Here is a 20,859-nt window from a genome sequence, read left to right as displayed (position 1 = left end):
CTAAATGTATGCACCTGGGTAACCAGCACGCAGGTCAAGAGAGCGAAAAGCTTAGGGGCCTCCCATGGGAACTCCCATCACTCCCCTTCCTCTCCTCCCCAAAGGTAGCTCTGTCTAGCTTTTAACACCGAAGGTTACTTTGCTTCGTTTTGGACTTGATATAAGAGTAGCCTTTATAAATCACATCTTTTGCTCAACACTCTGTGAGATTTGTCCGTGTCCCAATAGTTCATTTGCACTTGTGTATAGAATTCTTTGCATTGCTTTGAAAAGTGATCTTTAAGAAGCATGCTTAGCACAGCTCCTCACATTTTTTTTTAATGCTGTAGGAATTACTTAAAGTTGTTGTTGAACGTATTTCCCTCAAGTCCCTCAACGTATTTCATCAAGTCCATCAGATGACTTCAGTAAATGCCCCCAACCAGCTTGAACTATTGTGCTACTCCCCAGTCAGTATTTGTTGTTCAAAATAAAGTGACAGAGTCGTTGTGTTGTGAGAGACTTTGTAAAAGTCTGTGAATGTATAAGTAATTCCCTCTCTTCTGAGAAGTGACTCTTGGGGAGTAAAACCCAGGGACTCCCCAAGTTGCATCCAGGAGATGCAGCATGTGACTCACTGTGGACTGTGTATTTTCCCTTTTGGCTCGCTGTGAATTGGACCATCGAGTTGTGGTTATTGAATCTGGTCTAACTCTTGGAAAGGGACGTTGCTTTTATGGACCTCTTTTCCTGCTAGATACCTGCTTGGCTGACTCCTTCCTTTCCTTCCAATCTCTGTTCAAGTTCACCTTCTCAGCCCCCTGACCATCATTTTATTTGTTGTTAATTGAAGTGTAGTTGATTTACAGTGTTTTGTTACTTTCACGTGTATAGCCGAGTGATTCAGTTACACACACACATGTGCTTTTCAGATTCTTTTCCCTATAGCTTATGCAAGATATTGAGTAGAGTTTCACGTGCTCTACAGTAGATCCTTCAGGTCAGTTCAGTTCAGTCACACAGTCGTGTCCGACTCTCTGTGACCCATGGACTGCAGCACACTCGGCCTCCCTCTCCATCACCAACTCCCGGAGTCCACCCAAACTCATGTCCATTGAGTCGGTGATGCCATAACCATCTCATCCTCTGTCATCCCCTTCTCCTCCTGCCCTCAATCTTTGCCAGCATCAGGGTCTTTTCCAAGGAGTCAGCTCTTCACATCAGGTGGCCAAGTATTAGAGTTTCAACTTCAGCATCACGCCTTCCAATGAATATTCAGGACTGATTTCCTTTAGGATTGACTGCTTTGGTCTCTTTGCTGTCCAAGGGACTCTCAAGAGTCTTTCCAGCAATACAGTTCAGAAGCATCAATTTTTCGGCACTCAGCTTTCTTTATAGTTCAACTTTCACGTCAATACATGACTACTGGAAAAACTATAGCTTTGAGTAGATGGACCTTTGTTGGCAAAGAAATGTCTCTGTTTTTTAGTATGCTGTCTAGGTTGGTCATAGCTTTTCTTCCAAGGAACAGGCATCTTTTAATTTCATGGCTGCAGTCACCATCTGTAGTGATTCTGGAGCCCAAAAAAATAAAGTCTCTCACTGTTTCCATTGTGTCCTCATCCATTTGCCATGAAGTGATGGGACCCGATGCCATGATCTTAGTTTTTTCAATGTTAAGTTTTAAGCTAACTTTTTCACTCTCCTCTTTCACTTTCATCAAGAGGCTCTTTAGTTCCTCTTCACTTTCTGCTATAAGGGTGGTGTCATCTGCATATCTGAGGTTATTGATATTTCTCCCAGCAATGTTGATTCCAGCTTGTGCTTCTTCCAGCCCAGCGTTTCTCATGATGTACTCTGCATATAAGTTAAATAAGCAGGGTGACAATACACAGCTTTGATGTACTCCTTTTCCTAGTTGGAACCAGTCTGTTGTTCCATGTCCAGTTCTAACTGTTGCTTCTTGACCTGAGTACTGATTTCTCAGGAGGCAGGTCAGGTGGTCTGGTATTCCCATCTCTTAAAGAATTCTCTACAGTTTGTCGTGATCCGCATAGTCAATAAAGCAGAAATAGATGTTTTTCTGGAACTCTCTTGCTTTTTCAATGATCCAACGGATATTGGCAGTTTGATCTCTGGTTCCTCTGCCTTTTCTAAATCCAACTTGAACATTTGGAAATTCTCAGTTCACATACTATATCTATTTTCTTTAGAGTAGTGTGTATCCCTGATAGCTCAGTTGGTAAAGAATCCGCCTGCAATGCAGGAGACCCTGGTTCAATTCCTGGGTTGGGAAGATCCGCTGGAGAAGGGATAGGCTATTCACTCCAGTATTCTTGGGCTTCCCTTGTGGCTCAGCCGGTAAAGAATCCACCTGCAATGCAGGAGACCTTCTTTCAATCCCTGGGTTGGGAAGATCTCCTGGAGAAGGGAAAGGCTGCTCACTCCTGGCCTGGAGAATTCCATGGACTGCGTAGTCCATGGGGTCGCAAAGAATAAGACACGACTGAGTGACTTTCACTCTCACTTTCGAGTGTGCATCTGTTAGAAGAGGACCATAGCGCCTCCCTCCCCACCGGAGGGATTCCCTTCATTCTACTCTATTTCTCTGGTATCTCTTTCACCTCCTAAGATACTTTGCCATTTTTACTGAATTATTGTATTACTTCCTGTCTCTCTTTTTTCCATGCCATGAAGAGTATGGGTCATAGAATAGATGCTCAACGGATATTTATGGAATGACAGAGTGAAAGCCTTGGATTCCCGAGGCTTTGAAAGGTGTTAGAATTGTATATAGAGAGATGCTTTCCGGGGCTTTCTTGGTGGCTTAGTCATAAATAATCTGCCTGCAACACAGGAGACGCAGGTTCGATCCCGGGATTGGGAAGATCCCCTGGAGGAGGTCATGGCAACCCACTCCAGTACTCTTGCCTGGACACTCCCATGGACAGAGGAGCCTGGCGGGCTACAGTCCTTGAGTCGCAAAGAGTCGGACACGACTGAGCGACGAAGCAGGAGCTCGAGCAGGCGGTTTCGGACGTGAGGCAGGATGCCGAGGAAATGAACGTGCGCGTGTTTTCGGCTTCCTATCCCTCGCTTTGGGGGTGCTTGAAGTGTGTTGAGCCAGCCCTCCCTCAGAGTGACTTGGGAGGGTTACAGTGTCACCGACTTGCCGGCCTTCTTCCCGCCGGGCCTGTTTACAAATACGGAATTGGCTGTTCTTGCCACAGAAGTCTCTAAAGTGACACGCGTGGCATGCAAAGTCTGTTTTCTGGGAGGGGCCCTGGTGTGAGCGCTGATCATGCAGTGTCAGTGACACACGTGGTCGCCGGCGGGCTGAACTTCCCCATCTGGGTTGCTGGGAGGTGCCGAGCCGCCTTGCACAGCGCAACCTCCTGTCTGCCGGATTTGTGTGCAATCCAGCACGGATCACAAGTGTGGGAATTTGGACAAACCTCGAGGCACGTGGAGGGTGGGACATCTCATCTGAGGGCTGGGACTTTATCCCGGCAGGCGATTTCTTTCCCCCCAGCTGGAAGGTTTCAGTTTTATTGCTTGAGATTGTGTGGAATCTTTTCGGAGGGCTTCGAGAGCCGGCGTGACAGGTTTATAGCCCATGTACGTTTTTCTCCTCCTCTGTCTTTGGGAAAATTCCCCCTCAGAGAGCTGGGTCCCCTTAGGACCCGTCAGCGGTGCTGAGGCTGGCTTGGGGAGGAAGAGGCACTTTGCATGCTAAGTACCCAATTCCTGAACCTGATGAGCTGCCTCCAGGAGAAATCTGGAACTTAAAAGTCTGGTTCCAGAATTTTCTCCCGACTCCAGTAAAGCAAACCTGTTGCTGAATGAATCAGGGACATGTTGGTGGCACACAGTATTTTCTCAGATTCTTGTTTTTCTTCTCTATGTAACGGAGACAAACGTTTCCCCTCCCCCGCCTCCCCAGTCCCATGTGACCAGCATTCTACTCTGTGTTTCTGTGAGTCTGACTTTTTCAGATTCCACATGTCAGGGATATTTGCTTTTCTTTGTCTGGCTTATTTCACTTAGCATGATGCCCTCCAGGTTCATCCAGGTTGCTGCAAATGGCAGGTTTGTTCTTTTTAATGGTTGGATTATGTTCCATGTACACACGTAACACTTTTCCTTTAAGTAGGGGCATTATTGGTGGCAGTGTACATGTTATGGATGGGGATAGTAAGCATGTTACTGGTGGGGTGATAAGGATGTTACTGAATTGAAGGATGTAAAACAAGTTTTATGAAGAAAACTCTTTCCAAGAGAAAAAGATTGGGGTGTGGTGGATACAAGGAGTAGATGTCAAAAGAAATATACCTGAAGAGATGGAAAAGCATTAAAAGCAAGTGTTTAAATATATTGCTGGTAAAAAGTAAAGTTAGCTTTTGATGGAACTTTTCATTGTTCAGTTGGCATATAAACTTCATTTCAAAGACTTCGCGCTTTAAATGCGAGATGCAGTTGCCACTCCAACTTCTGAGACACTCCCCAGAGGGCAAGGAACGAGTCTCTTTAGGATGCCTTAAGAATACAGATGGATTTTTTTCCAAAGCCTCAAGAACAGGGTTTCCCTGTGACTTTTTCCGAGTCTGATGGGGCCTGGGAATGTGGGCAGCGTTCTGTGTGGTTCCTAAGTAGTGAAACATCATCACTAATTCATGGGCTGCGTGTTTGTATCTTGTAATAAACAAGAACCAGGCCTCCCTATGCCTGCAGTTTTGCTCAGCCAGTTAATAATGTAAGGCGCGCTGCAGGGGCCACGCTTGCCACCCCACCCCCCCGCCTGCCCCCAACCCCCGACCTGCTTGTGCCAGCCGTTCAGATGGATCATCACAAACAGAGAGGCTAATTACAAACGGCTCTTACCTCTTTATTAAAGCGGATCCCTGGAGGCCCACGCCTTGGAAGACTTTGTGTTATCCTTGTTTACGTTTCTGCATGTTTGCAAATGCTCCTAACTGCCTGCTTTATAAAGGACTGTGGATTTTACTTTAAGAAATTACTGCAGTCTGCTGTCCTCCCATGGGTATGAATTAGTGAGGATTACTGTATTTTAAGAGGATGTCTATTGCTGTGTAACCACCACCTCAAAACCTAGTGGCTTACAGCCACATTCATTCGCTTTGCTCACAGATGTGCACCTTGGACAGGACTTGGCAAGGCTGCTAATCTCTGCTCTGCCTGGTACCTACTGGTCAGTGGCTGGGGAATCCACTTTCAAGATGGTGCACTCACACCACTGGCAAGTAGTTGCTAGGCTACAGGCCTCTCCATAGACGACTTGGGTTTCCTCAAAACATATGGCTGAGTTCTTCCCAAAAAACAAGGTGGAAGTTCTTGGAAATTTTATGACCAGGCCTCAAAAGTCACATAGCATCCTTTTAACTTTACTCACTGGTGGAGAGCGATACTGGTCCAAGGAGATGGAGATAGACTCTGCCTCTTGACGGGGGAGTGACAAGGTTCTAGCAGGTCATGGGGGGGTGAGAGAGATGTTTGGAACATATAGCCTGCCACAGATGTGAATTCAGACATCTGTGTTCATTTACAGTTCATTCTACTAGGAGAGAACTTTGAGATCATTTAGGGCTCATAGAATTAAAAAATATGAAGGCAGGAAGTGGAAATAAGGAGTTGAGTATTTATTTATTTATTTATTTATTTATTTATTTTTTTTTTAAGGAGTTGAGTATTTAATATGAAGGTTATTGGGTGTTGGAAATCATCTTTAAGTGTAATCCTCAACAGTTGTAAATGGAAAATCAGCCCCTTAAAAAAAAAAAAACCCTATTTGTTACTCAAAGAGATCACATATCTTCATGAGATCTGAAACTCTCAGATCATTTTCATCTTCTAGAAAAGCCATCCCAGGGTTCTTCAGGGTATTTACGAAAAGAACAACAAAACATTCATTTCTTTAGCATTGTAATGAAAACCATCCCCAAGTACTTAGTTTCACTGTTCTGTTAACCATGGGAGTTTCAAATGCCATTCAGACTGACTTATATTTTTGTTGGTCTGGAGTCATGGTGACCGAAAAGGGTTTTTAACCAAGGGTTAAACCTGGGACAGCATCGGTCCCACCATACCATCTCAATATTTTGTTCAAGGGCCCTTCATGAATGCTTTGGAAGCCTGTGTAAATCAGGGAATGATGGGGAAAAGTCACGAATTCTTGATGTTAAAACAGCAGCGTACTGTGAAGGAAAACATCTGCTCCTGGTTAAACGTCTTTAGACTCAGGTTCTTTTGCCTCACTCGCTTAGCTGTGTTGCTGAGATTTGAGTTCCATGAAGACTCTCAAACTGGTTGTCCAGAACATTCCCAGGAGGGTTGATAAGCCCTTGAGGTTCTTTGTCCCAAGCTAATAATTCCAGGGCCACTGCTGTTACCAAGGAATAAAGTTGGGGTTGTCAGTGTCAGCCGATCCAGGATTCTAGATTCCAGCTGGTTCTTTCTTTGCTTTTCTGGAAATGCACTATCTTATCTTGGGCAGTGCCTGGGGAAAGAAGGCCCAGTGGAATGCCCAGCTTGGAGGCATTTTTTTGTTTGTTTGTTTTTAACCTTGATGAGAATTACTGAGACACAGGTGACCCTGTGTCTGTCTGGGTTTGCTTGGACAGTTCTGGCTCATGCCTCTTGTCACAGCATACCTTTTGCTTTCAAAAGTGTCAGACTGTTCAAAAGTTTGGACAGTAGGTCACCGATGATTTGACACATCGCATCCCATCGCATCTCGTGGTATGTCACCTCGTAGTCAGTACTGCCGTCTCTGCTCTGGGTCTCCATCTCCCTGTCCGTCCTTTCCCACGGCAAGTGTAGCCTCTTCTGACCTCTCCCACGAGCTCTGCAGTGACTTCTGGGCCCCATTCCTCTCTCTGCCTCTCCCCCCCAGCCCCCTCCCCATCCGTACCACATCCTGCGGAAACATCGGTCCTCCTTGGGAAAGGCCTGATTACGTCCCTGGGCCAGAAATGGTGATGGCATCTCATTGCCTACAGGGTAAAAACCCAGACTCTAGAGACTCAGTACTCTTGAAGATCTTGCCCTGATTTTCACAATATGGCTTAAAGGGTAGGGCGTCCTGTTGCAGACACATGCTGAGCAGTGTAAGAGGTGGGAATATGGAGCCTGAAGCCAGGTTGACTAGGTTTGAATCCTCCCTGCGATTTTCTAGCTGTGTGCCCTTCGGCAAGCTGGGCAGCCTGTCTGTGTCTGTTTCCTAATCTGCAACATGAGAATATATTTTTTTAAATCTGTTTTTTAAAAAATTTTATTGGAGTACAATTGCTTTACAATGTTGTGTTAGTATATATAGGGCTTCCCTGGGGACTCAGTGGTAAAGAATCCACCTGTAATGCAGGAGACTCAGGTTCGATCCCTGGGTCAGGAAGATGGAGGACGGCATGGCAACCCTCTCCAGTATTCTTGCCTGGAGAATCCCATGGACAGAGGAGCCTGATGGGTACAGTGCATAGGATTGCAGAGTCGGACACGACTGAAGTGACAGCACGCACCACACACACACACGCACATTTCCACTCCCTCTGGGACCTTCCCACTCCACCCCCTTCCCACCCCTCTAGGCGGTCGCAGAGTACTGAGCTGAGTCCCTGTGCTCACCTCCCACTAGCCGTCTGCTTTACACATGGCTGTGTGTACGCGTCATCGTTACCTAAGGATGAAAGGAGGTAATCCACGTAAAGCCCTTGCAACAGCTTTGGGCGCAGGGTGAGCGCTCCGTAAACGGAAGCTACTGTGATGACGGCTTTTTGGTGCAGGATGTTTGTCCTGCCCCGCCTCACTGAGCGCCCTTTCTTACCTCTTCACTTTGCTGGCCTTGTTCCTTCTTGGATTCCGTCCCCCAGACCATGCCTGTGTGCACACATTCCACCTGCGGGTCAGGTCATTTTACCAGCCGTGGACTCTGGCAGCCACACAACTGGCAAGCGGCAAAGTCTGGTGCATATCCTTTGACTTTCCCATGCGACTCTGATGAAAGTCTATTTAAATGCTTGCTAACGTGAGATTTTGGGGATTTGATGGCTCCATTGTCTTTGTGCGCATGCCCATGCCTGTGGAAGCCTGAGTTGGGGGTCTTGTAGCCGAGGCAAGAGATGCAGACCCTCCTGAGGTCCTGTGACTTGGAGGTCCCTCAGTGTTCCTGCCTGGATGATGCCAACGTCTTTGCTTTTGCTCTGAGATCCTGGTCTGAGCTCATGCATGCAAAATGCTGCTTATGGGTAGACGTCGGGGGAGATCAGGGCTTTGCAGGGCCCGTGCAGCTCTGCCAGAGGGGACCCCGTCCGCCCCAGTCCCTGCCCTCCTGATCTGGATGCCCCTGCCATGGTAGACTACTCTGGGAAGGGGAGAGCTCAGGTTTGGACACTGACTCCAGAAAGTACTCTTAGAAAACAATCTTCAGTTATTCTGCAATAAAGCTGAGAAAAGAAATCTAGAACAGAGCTGAGAAGAACATAGCCCAAGAGAAGGAGACAAATGCTGTGTCCACGCAGACAAAATAACCTAGAGTGCTGGCCCGGGGTCCACTTTGATCAAAATGTATCAACATTATTGTGATCGGTATGGTCTTAACTTGCTCAGTTTCGTCTGGTTTAAATATCAGTTGCCTTATATTCTCTTCTTCACTCATACATGTGGGTCAGTCAGTCAGTCAGTTCAGTCGCTCAGTCGTGTCTGACTCTTTGCGACCCCATGGACTGCAGCACGCCAGGCCTCCCTGTCCATCACCAACTCCCGGAGTTTACTCAAACTCATGTCCATCGAGTCGGTGATGCCATCCAGCCACCTCATCCTCTGTCGAACCCTTCTCCTCCTTCCCTCAGTCTTTCCCAGCATCAGGGTCTTTTCCAAGGAGTCAGTTCTTCACATCAGGTGGACAAAGGATTGGAGTTTCAGCTTCAGCATCAGTCCTTCCAATGAACACCCAGGACTGATCTCCTTCAGGATGGACTGATTGGATCTCCTTGCAGTCCAAGGGACTCTCAAGAGTCTTCTCCAGCACCACAGTTCAAAAGCATCAATTCTTCAGCGCTCAGCTTTCTTCACAGTCTAACTCTCACATCCATACATGACCACTGGAAAAAGCATAGCCTTGACTATGGACCTTTGTTGGCAAAGTAATGTCTCTGCTTTTCAATATGCTGTCTAGGTTGGTTATAACTTTCCTTCCAAGGAGTAAGCGTCTTTTAATTTCATGGCCACAATCACCATCTGCAGTGATTTTGGAGCCCAAAAAAATAAAGTCTGTCACTGTTTCCACTCTTCCCCCATCTATTTGCCATGAAGTAATGGTGGGTACTGAACAAATTTCAAATTTTATTTCCCATGAGATGATGTATCTACATGACAGACATTGCCTATTTTTTTCTGCCCTGAGATTCCTTTTCCCCCAGTCTAGCTGTGTGATTTCTGCAGGAGCCACCCTAACGCTGGCCAGAGCTGATTGGCCCTGAAATGAACACCTGACCCAAGCTGAGCCAATCAGAGCCCTTCCGTGAGATCTTTTACTTCTGTGGACCCGGGACATTTAGATAGTCTATCTCCAATGGCTAAGCCACGAGCAGAGAAACTCAGAAGTTGGGAATGGCCATGTTTTCTGCCCCATGGAGAAAATTGGTCCTACCAGAGAAAGAAGAAGAATGCTAACAAATTTTTTAAAAAGACGTAGGGAGAAAACCTGGAACTGTTTTCCTGACGGTGGTGGACATGCTGGTCCTAAGATTCTACTCTGGCTGTACCCTGCTGGCCACTTGGGTCACCGTTAGATCCTTCCCCAGAGATAGGCCTTTCCTTGGTCCCTTTCCATCTCTGATTTAGACTTTTGACATCAGGTTGGGATCTTCTGGTGGGTTGGTTTTCACAGGGCATTTAGAGCTAGTTAAAGAGACTTCCCTGGTGGTCCAGTGGCTAAGACTCCACAGTCCCAGTGCAGGGGGCCCAGGTTTGATCCTCAGTCAGGGAACTATATCCCACATGCTGCAACTAAGACCCAGCACAGCCAAATAAGTAAATAAATAATTTTTTCTTTTTTTTAAAAAAGAGCTAGTTGAAGATTTTTGAGAGTTGAGAGCTTAACAGCATATTCCCTCTTGGGTCTACTGATTTCCCAGGAATGACATTTTCAGTGAACAGTGAAATGATAGGCACAATGTAAGTGAAAGCACCCAGCCAGTTAATAAAGATAATGAAGGCCAATAAAACTCCTTTTGTCAGAAATACTTGCCCTGAACAGTGCCACCAGAGGATGAATCTTTTCTCTGCTTCTGTCCCAGCGCTGGACTCTTATCTCTTCCTTTTGTCTTTAAGGGAGTTTACGGTTTTCTAGGTTATTCCATCATTTCTCAAGTGTCCCACCAGATCACTGCTAGTAGCTGAGGAGAACCAAACCTCTTCTCCCAACTTTAGCCCTGCCAGGGACTTAAGAGTTAGGAAGCAGTGGTCCTTCAGACTAAGTGCAGGCAGGTTGAGAAGGGGATCAGATGGACTCTTCAGAGTCTCTGAGTTGCCCCTAGACTGAGACCAAAAATTATTGAATCCAGGAAGTCAAGGATCGTGCCTGTTTGCTTCCCCAGGACCTCGTGCTCAACACATAGTAAGTAACTGAATAAGTAATATCTTACTCAGTAAGATACTGAGTAAGTAATTAGTGAGTGAATTAATCCTTAGTATTATCCCCATTTTACAGGTTAGGAAACAAGCTCAGATAAATCAACTGGGTCGACCAGTGACATAGCCAAGGGAGTGGCAGGGCTGAGTCCAGAGCTTTAAGCCTCAGACTCCTCGTCTCAGGCTCATTCTGAGACCTCTCAGTCACTGAAGGAGAAAACCACAACCCCAGAAGGGCTGTGCGATCTTTCCGTGTGGCCTCATGACGGAGCTGAATACACAGCAGCACTTGGTAAAAGTTTCAGTTCCTGAAGCTACATGTTAACACGTCAGAGCTAAAGGCCGCTTCAGACTTGAGCTAAAGCCTGTGTTATTTTTGAACCTCCATTTTCGGAAAGCTGTACCAGAGCTCAGGCGACAGAAGATGAGAAGGGCTGTGTGTGTGTGTGTGTGTGTGCGTGTGATAAAATATTCACCGTAAAGACTCATGTGTAACTGTGCAACCAGAACGGCTTTTTTGTGTCTGTTCTTGACATATGGTTCATGCCTCTGTTTGTAGGTTCCCTTTGTATATGTCACGGGTCCCCAGAGACTTTAAAAATGTCAGCTCCCACAGAATGGTGGCCGCTGAGTGACAGAGGGGGGTCAGAGTGGTCAGTGGTCCAGTTTAGGGTCCATTTGGGATGTTTTTATGTGTGAGTCTTGGTCTTTACCCTGTGTTATATATATGCCTGTGCAGGCACTGTTGAAAACCCTGCTTCTGTTGCCTGTTATTTTATATGGTTTATTATGCTCTGTATGGGCAGTGTCCAGTAGGACTGTCTGTGATGATGGAAGTATTCTGTATTTGCACCAGACATTCTATATTTGCATTCAGTAGGGCAGTCACCAGCCACTGGGGCCGTCAAACGCTTGCAATGTGGCTGGTGTGACTGAGGAATTGAATTTTTTTTTTTTCATTTGTTTTTTTTTTTTTTTAATTTATTTTTTCAGTGGGTTTTGTCATACATTGACATGAATCAGCAATAGATTTACACGTATTCCCCATCCTGATCCCCCCTCCCACCTCCCTCTTTTAATTTTATTTTATTTGAAGTAATTTAAATTTAAATATTAATAGTCACACTTGGCTAGTGGCTACTATCAGATTGGATGACGCATCTTTGTATTTTCAAAAAGTCAGTACGTTTGTGATTCCCAGCCTTAGTTAGCATGTTAGTTATAGGGATTCCACTAAGTTCATCTGAAAGTTAGAAATTGTGTATAGACATTAAATCTGCCAGTTAAAGATTGAATTCCTTTACCGTCAAACATGGCCGGGAGACTTCTCTCACCTGGGCAAGAGTAAGTGTGGTCCACCTTCTTGTGCACCTCAGCCTGTCCTCTGGGACCTTTGATCGTCACCAGACTGAGTCCTTTTCTTTGCTCCTGTTCAGGGCCCACTTCTCTCCCTGCCTTTGGGGACCTCTTAAGAAGCCCTTCCTTTCCCGCTCGGCCTGTTTAGGTTTGGAGATGATCCATCAACCTGCTGCTGCAGTTCTCTTCCCCTCATTCGCTTCATCTGCCCTTCTCCTGTGTGACGTTTCTCCAGAGAAACAGCTCATAGTGTTATCTATCCGTCTGTCTGTCTGTAGTAGGAGACTGAGATTGAGATGGACTTTCATTACTGGCCCAAGTGACTGTGGGAGCTGAGCAGTCCCAAACCTCCAGGGCCATGTGGTAGACTAGAGGTTTTGGGTAAGAGTGATGTCTCAGTCTCAACTCTGAAGGCCGAAAACTCGGGCAGGTTGTCTGGAGGCAGAATTCCTTCTTTGCCGGGGTCCAGCCCCAGCGGAGTCCAGGGGTTCCCTTCGGATGAGCAGTGTCGGCGAAGAAAAGAAAGCGAGTCTTGGTTGAGTGCAGGATCAAGACTACTTTATTCTTTTACATCAGTGCTTATATACCCTAAAACCAATAATCCTTTAAAGAGGCTTAAGGAGGGGGGAATGATAAGATTGTACCAGGTGCATAATCATGGGTTACATCATAAATAACTTTCCAGAACAGTCAATACCTACACATAACTTTTAAACAATTCAATGGCAGCAGCTAGTCAACTGTGAAAAGCTGTCTACAAACCTTATCTTGGGAAGCTCAGTCCCCAAGGTCTTAGCTCTGGTATGTAATCCTAAGGGTCTGAGGTCTCATAATTCCCTCCTGATCACACCCTAAGGAATCTTCTCAATCTCATAATGGACTCTATCTACTTTTGCTTATGGGATAGATAGGCCTGTTTATTGGGACCCATGTGCCCCCAGGGGCTGTGCTGCTGCCATGCAAAGCTTTCAAGGAGGAATTTTAGGTGAGAGTCAGAATAGTTTTTAGGGAACATAGAAGAACGCCAAGCATCAGAAGATGAAAGGACAAAGGCCTGGGAGTAGATGGAGGGGCGATCCCGAGAAACCCCCGGAGGTCCGGACGCCTTTGCATGCCAGTTCCTTGAACCCAGACCTTGTCACGGGTGGGGTTTCTCTCGATGGCTCCGACACTTCTTCTTTGGAAAACCTTGCTCTTTGCTTTTAAGGAAGGCCTTCACCTGATTGCCAGAGGCCTGTCCCCATTAGAGAGGGTGACTTGCTTTACTGAAAGCCAGTGGACTGTAGATGTCAACTGCATCTAAAAGTATCTTCACAGCAGTATCTGGGCTAGTGTTGACAGTTAGTCGCTGTAGTTTTTTGCAGGGTGACACATACAGTGAACCATGATACCGTCTTCATTAGATTCAGACTGAACGGTCCTAGACTGTCTCTGGCCCTTCGCCTGTGCCATCTCATGTGGCCGGTGGGTACTCAAGTCCTGCTGACCTGTTATCAGGAGTCTTTTCTGCTGCCTTTCCTCTATTACATATGGCTTCCTTTTTACCAAACCCAATCAGGACCCCATTTCCCCCTGACTGGTTTTACCCTCATTGCTAAATGTACTCTAAACAAGTGTGTGTTTAAGACAAGATAGTATGTATTTACACTCAGCAGCAGCTGCATGGCATTCATTTTGAAAGTAGAATAACAGACAATATGTCCTAGATTTTCAGGGACTATCCCAACATCATGTTGTTACTTTTAGTAAAAATGATTCTTGAAATATATAACCAAAGATGACATCATTTTCTGATGCATTGAGACTTTTTATAGAAACAAATTTTTTTCAATAGAAAAAAGAAACCAAAGAAATAAGAAACCTTTTTTCACATTATTATGTCTGGTTTTACGTCAGGAGAATGTAATTATTGCCATTTGTTCTTACTCATCAGAGTTGAACGAAGTCTTGGGTCAGTTGAAAACCGTCTTGTTTAATTTTTGGTGCTTAAACCAGCAGTTGTTACTCTTTTAAGTGTTGGGGGTGGGATTGTTCTTAAATGCAGCCGATGTGATGAAAAGGTGGATGAGGTGTATTTCAGTTAAATCTTGTATTGAGTGGGCATCTTGGGACAGTTTGGGTTGTATAATGTGATGGAGTTCTGTCATTTAGGAGCACTGATGTGCATTAAGATACTCAAGAGTCGGATCCAGGCTTTGCCATGATCTAATTGCAGTTGTTAGAGAAATTACTTGGGCTTGTGTGTGACAGTCTGTGGGGAACTCCTTCCCCAAGGTGGCTTGAATATTCAGGGTTTGATCTTCTGTATGGATTCGATTCCATGCTCTTGAAGACCTGCCATAGCTTGATGTCATGGTGGTGTCCAGTAGCATCTGGCAAGTCCCTGAAAGTAAAGTGACCTGGATGTCTGGAGGACGGGCGTGGGACTCCAGAAACATCGCAGGATGGTCTGGCAGGACATGGTGAGTGGATACACAGGTTACAGAAAGGAAGGAACCGAAGAAGAGGCACCTTGACCCCAGTTTGAGACCCATGGTGGACCCATCAGCTGTGATCATTGGCCATGGAGGTCTGAGCCCCAGAGGAAAGGCAGGGCTGGGTAGTCCAAACTTGGGAGTAATGAACACATGACTAGTGGCTAAATCTGAGTGAGTATCTCCTAAATCTGAGGAGGTTCCCATGGGGGTGAGGAGAGCTGGTGGTCAGAAGTGAACCCTGATGAACACTGTCTCATGCCTGCCTTTCTGAGGTTTGTGAGACTTGCTTAACGAAGGTTATAAATGAAGGAATGAGTGAATGAGTAACAAATAGAGTTTGGTTTGACACCTCTAGAGCAATCAAAGGTGTCACAGCCCCTAGGGTCTGGCCAAATATTGATCTTTATAAAATCTAAATGTGGGTTTTCTGGTTAAAAAAGACTGCTCACCCTTCCTGGGAAACAATTTGGCAGCCTGCACCCAGCCTTTGAAGAGCTGATATCCCTTGGCCCGTCCATTCCACTTTCAGGAATCCACCCCAAGGAGGTAAACAGAACTGCAAAGATGTGTGCACAAGGATGTTGCATATTCTTGAAATATATGTTCCCTGGAAGGTTTGCCATGGGGAGAGGGAGTGTCTTTACCATTTACCCTGAGCATCTTTTTAAGAGTTTTGATTATTAAACAATAGGTATAGGATACAGCACTTTCATTAATGTCTAAGATAAAAGATGAACATTCAAAGAAATCTGTGCTTTGCCCTTGGACACTACCCACCCCACCCCCACCCCCACCCCCTGGGCACCATCTGCTCTCCAGAGTTGCTATGTTGGGTAAGTTAGAGACCTGTTGCTGCTGAGTGAAGTCTGAGCCTTTGTTGTCTTGTTATTTGGTGATATCCATGCTATGGCCCTTGTGATTTCTGGTCCAGCCTCATTTCTGGGCGCTCCTGGCTTCTCATGTCATGTTCCAGAAATATTTCTAGAAATTTCTTCAATACCCAGACTGTTGCACACCATCAGGCCTTTGACCATGATGATCCATCTTACCTTCACTGCCCTATCCCTTTCTTTCATCTATCTGGTGAACTCCTATTCATCCTTCAAAGCCTCCGGCAGGTTGAGTCCCCAAATAGGTTTTGTTTAGCATGATATTTGGGGAAAAATTTGAATCTGAGTGTTGTAGGGGCGGCTCACACACTCCAGCTCTGCCGTGGCCTTCGCCTCCTCCAGCTGTGTTACCCTATTTCATTTGTAATAGCCCTGACCTACTGTGAGAAAGGTCTCCGTGTCCCATTCAGGCAGAAATAATCAGTTTCTACACCTTTATATCCATTACTGCACTTAGCTTCTCTATGAAAATTTTCTGAAATGTGTACTTATTTTCAGTTGTAAAGGTAATATGTATGCTTGTTAGATAAATTTTGAAAAATTACACATAAAGCTATCATAATGCTGTGTTTTAAAAGTTTAGAATCTTTATTTTTTATCATCATAACATAGACATTATTGTGCTACAGTAGTATAATTATTTTTAAAATATTTTTACCATAATCAGCTGAATCTTTTGACAGTTAAGACTCCTATTTTATAGCCCCAGCACCTAAGTGTGATGCTGTTTTGAGCCACTGTAGGAACTTAATAAATGTTTGTTAGTTTGTTGGATTCTAGAGCTGAAAAATCAATCAGTCTCCATCCCTACCTTCCAGGAGTCGTTCTGGAAGAAGAGACACAGATCCACTCAGTATTTAATGTGTTCATTCACTCATTCATTCAACAGATCCTTATTGATCACCTACTATATGTTAGACAAATCACTAGCAAATTATGCTTCTCTCTTATTGACCATGAGTTAATCCATTGCGTTTCTCTTTTGCCTGTGCTGCCAGGAACCTCGGCGCTTAGCCTCCCTCAACCTCAGGCTGTTTGGTACAATTACCTCCTCATTGTTCTCTTTTTAAAAAGTTTATGGCCTGTGTCTTCTTTTAGAAGCTTTCTAACACAGTTTCTAAAAATAGGTAGATATCACAGATTAAAGGGTAAAAAATGAATTTTCAGAATGGAAATGATGACTTCCAGGTTTTTTTTTAAAAAACGTTTGAAGTGTGAATTGCGCCAGCCGTGGGCACTTGTGTGGACACGTGCATATCCGAGAACTTGATGCTTTGACATGTGTCCACTTGGCCTTGTACTTAAGAGAATGAGCTTGGACCTGAGCCAAACCTGACTGCCCACAGCTCGCCTTATGACTTTAATGTCTCTGGGCTTCAGTATCCTCATCTGAAATGAAGGTCGTGATACCATGTAGGGTCGTTGGAGGATTAAGCCAAACCGTTGATATAAAATGCATGGTGCAGGGTTTGACACATAGTAGATCCTTGGTAATCATTATATCTAGCACAGGCTAGACTTTGGAAGGACTGATGCTGAAGCTGAAACTCCAATCCTTTGGCCACCTGGTGCGAAGAACTGACTCATTTGAAAAGACCGTGATGCTGGGAAAGACCGAAGGTGGGAGGAGAAGGGGACAACAGAGGATGAGACGGTTGGATGGCATCACCGACTCAATGGACATGAGTTTGAGTAAACTCCGGGAGTTGGTGATGGACAGGGAGGCCTGGCGTGCTGCAGTCCATGGGGTCGCAAAGAGTTGGACACGACTAAGCGACTGAACTGAACTGAACTGGGCTGTACTTTTGTATCACTGCTCCAGATCATGTTCCAGAACAGCCAGGGCTGAACTAAAACGACCTTCTGCCTTAAGTTCGGGTGGGTCATCCGCAGAGGGCGGCTGAGGCTTGCTTCTCCTTTGGAGAGGTGCTCGTGCTGGTGTTTCTTACTCCTTCTCAAAAGACAGGAGCGGGTTGCTGCTGACGCCTGCCGGCTTTCGGAGGTCATCCACTCGGGGGTTGGTGACTGAGCCTCCCAGGGCTCCGAAGTCTCCCCCTCCTGCTGCATTTGTAAAGAGACTTGAGCACCCTTGCCCAACAAGTCCCCTAGAGCCTGTCTTCAAATTTTGGCCGGCTCTGCTTTTGTTTAGCTTTGACTTTCTGTTTGTCTTTCACTTATGACAGTTACATTCAGTTGCCTGTGGGGGGGACGGGGTTGCTTTTTTAGGGAGGGGAGGGTTCACGTGGCCCAAAACTCTTGCAGCCATGTGTCCCCCGTCTTGAGGCTCAAGAGGTGAGAAGGTGCCACCTGTTACCTGGACTGGATGGGGGGTGGAGAGCCGTGGGTCTGCCTGTGCAGTGCCCACGGCCTGGGCATGGCCTTTGGGCATCCTTGCTTCCCCATGGGCTGCTGTCCTCAGAGGTCCCCTCTCTCGGGGAGTGCCATCAGCTTTTGCACGCGGGTGATTCCTGCCACCTTTGCCCTTCTCTGCCAGAGCAGTTGTTTCAGAGAGGAAGCTCTTTGGGTCATAAAATGTCATTTGGTAGTTAGTATGTGGTTATATAAATGTATTGAGTTATACAGTAGCCTGATTAGCAGGAAGTAGGTGATTCATCAGGAAAAAAAAATCACACAAAAAAATAAACTCTTACCAAAATGAGCTTCCTCTTTCAGCCTCTTTTTGTTCCAGCTCATCCTTTATAGAACCTTTTTTCAGCTTCTTAGAAAAAAAAAAAATTACTAATTGGGACTAACATAGTGTTTCACAGAGAGGCCATCCCAGCCCTTCACAGTCAAATGCTTTATTTTTTTTACAGTTTAAGAAAACAAGTCCCATGCTGTCTGTTCCCAGTCAGGCCAGAGTTGGGGTGTGGGCACCGCCCTGAGGAGGTGGAGCCTTGGCCAGCTTGAGAGATTTCACGTTCAAACAGGAACATCCAGACTTCCCCGGTGCTCCATTGGTTAAGACTCAGTGCAATTGGGTGTGGGTTCGATCCCTGCTTGGAGAACTCAGTTCAGTCGCTCAGTCGTGTCCGACTCTTTGCGACCCCATGGACGCCAGGCCTCCCTGCCCATCACCAGCTACCGGAGTTTACTCAGACCCATGTCTGTCGAGTCAGTAATGCCATCCAACCTTCTCATCTGTCGTCCCCTTCTCCTCCTGCCTTCAGTCCTTCCCAGCATCAGGGTCTTTTCAAATGAGCCAGTTCTTCGCATCAGGTGGCCAAAGGACTGGAGTTTCAGCTTCAGTGTCAGAGAACTAAGATCCCATTTTCCGTGTGCTGCAGCCACACACACACACACACACCCGGAAACACCCCCGAGGCCTCCCTGAGGTGCCGCGTGTGCCCCTGCTCTGATAGAACATCCAGTTTACCCGTTTCCCTTGGTTTGGTTTGCCTCGCAGATCCAGGAGGCTGCGAGTCGCGGCCTGAAGTTCGTCGGGGTCGTGCCTCAGTACCGCTGCCCTGGGAGCCCAACGGGCGGCTGCCCCTCAGCAGATGCCCAGGACGCGACACAGGAGCCTGGTGGTCGTGGGGCTGCGGAGGAGCTGGGGGCTGCAGACGCTGCAGCGGGGACCGACGGAAGCCCAGAGCCTGGCCAGGACCCCCGAGGGGAGACGCCCGCCGCCCAGCAGCCCAGCTTGCTCCCGGGAGAGGGGGACGGTGCAGGGTCTCCTGCTCGAGGGACTCGGGAGGGACCAGATGCTGATCTGCCATCGGAAGGGCCTGGAGAGCCGCCCGCTGCCAGTAAGTATGTCAGCGCCGGGACTCTGAGCCACTTGGAGTGCGGCTGCTAGCTTTTCAGTAATCGCCAGGGGCCTTTTAGGAAAAATGAATGGAATCTGAGCGTAGAGATGGCAGTCCATCAAACGGGAGAAGCTGTCAGGCAGTTTTCCGGGCCTCCTGACTCTTTTCCTTCCTGAGGCTGTGCCTTCTGGGGGTGGAGGTGGGCAGACCACGTGATGCTGACTTGTCGCAGCTCCAGAATGTCACATGTGCAGCAGGTTCTAGAATGTAAGGTGTTTTCTCCCCCACGCCCACGCATTGCCCCCAAATGACCCCGTGTGACCCCAGGAAGCGTGGTGATGGCTGGGCACCGGTGCAGAAAGCACCTTCCACGTCTGGTCCTCTTGTTTTGAATTTCTGCCTAAAGAAGGAAATCCAGAGCACCAGCTGAGGACAAGGTGTGCAGGAAGCTGGTGATTCAGCCCTTGTGGCTGTAAACAGCCAGGCTTCGGGGGGTCTGTCTCGTGGACAGACCAGCACCGTGGAACACACGTGGCCAGGGAGAGGCCGCCAGGAAGCGAGTGTTCTGAGTCACGGTGTTTAACGGCCGCTGGGGCACGGACTTTAGGTTGGAGATTTCAAATAACGATGCAGGAAGGAGGCTGGCAGCCAGTGTTAACAAATGCTTCCTTCTTCCTGTGATGTGGATGGCCGCTTTGCATCGTCACCCCGTTTACAGCTGAGCAGACTGAGGTTCAGAGGGCCCATCCGTCGCCCAAGCTGGAAACAGATCTGCTGGGTGAGCCCAGGCCGGCTCCCCACCTGGTCCTTCCTGTGTGATGCTCAGACAGCCGATCAGGGTTTATTGAGGCCCTCAGACTGCAGATAGTGACGTTTCTCTTCGTTTCCGTGTGATTCTGTTTCACTTTCCTGCTCCAAGAAATCTCACGTCCTGCCGTTTCCTGGAAGCCAGGCCCTTGTATGAGCTGTCTACCCTTTGGAAGGTGACGAGTGACAAGACGGATGGAAGGAAGCCCAGGTCTTAGGAAGACTTTCTCTTTAGGCCTTTCTGGATCATCTCCCTGGTTAATGTTATTGGTGGTGGTGGTTTAGTTGCCAAGTTGTGTCTGACTCTTGCAGTCCCATGGACTGGCCCTCCATCCATGAGATTCTCCAGGCAAGAATACTGCAGTGACTTGCCATGTCCTCCTCCAGGGGATCTTCCCCACCCAGAAATCGAACCCAGGTCTCCTGCATTGCAGGCAGATTCTTTACCAACTGAGCTATGAGGGAATCCCCTGGTTAATGTTATTATTTATGTACTAATTCTTGAGGTTAGCTTCTTATAAATGAGGAGAAACTGCTTATGCTTTGAGAATAGAAAAGTGTGAGGGACTTCCCTAGAGGTCGAGTGGTTAAGACTCTGCACTTCCACTGCAGGGCTCACAGGTTCAATCCTTGGTCAGGGAACTAAGATGCCGCATGCCACACGGCGCAGCCAGAAAAAAAGAGAGGGTAAAAGAGCTTTTCTTGTTATGTTGTAGATCCCGAAAAGAGAATTGTGGGATGGTTAATTCTGGGGCTTGTCTGCAAGGATGACTTAGAAGGGGAGATGGTAGCCACCTCACTTCTCAGAGAGATTAGGGCTAGTGTTTCATCAGGGCCTTGATTTGTGGTGGCTCAGATGGTAAAGAATCTGCGTACAATGAAGGAGATGAGGGCTTGATCCCTGGGTCAGGAAGATCCCCTGGAGGAGGGCATGGCAACCCACTCCAGTACCCTTGC

General features: G+C 46.9%; 1 protein-coding gene across 2 annotated transcripts in view; it reads left to right on the top strand.

Annotated features, from left to right (window-relative positions):
• The window catches only part of RFTN1 (raftlin, lipid raft linker 1), a 212,104-nt gene that overhangs the window by 129,809 nt on the left and 61,436 nt on the right, over positions 1-20,859 (top strand). For both annotated transcript variants that reach the window (XM_043474803.1, XM_043474802.1), the window contains exon 5: positions 18,753-19,095. In XM_043474803.1, coding sequence (XP_043330738.1) covers positions 18,753-19,095 — 343 coding nt within the window. The remainder of the gene's footprint in view (positions 1-18,752; positions 19,096-20,859) is intronic.

The sequence above is a fragment of the Cervus canadensis genome, chromosome 7, assembly GCF_019320065.1.
Source record: "Cervus canadensis isolate Bull #8, Minnesota chromosome 7, ASM1932006v1, whole genome shotgun sequence".
Classification (NCBI taxonomy): Eukaryota; Metazoa; Chordata; class Mammalia; order Artiodactyla; family Cervidae; genus Cervus; species Cervus canadensis.
Note: the sequence above shows the minus strand (reverse complement) of the source record. Positions and strands in the feature narration are given on the sequence as shown.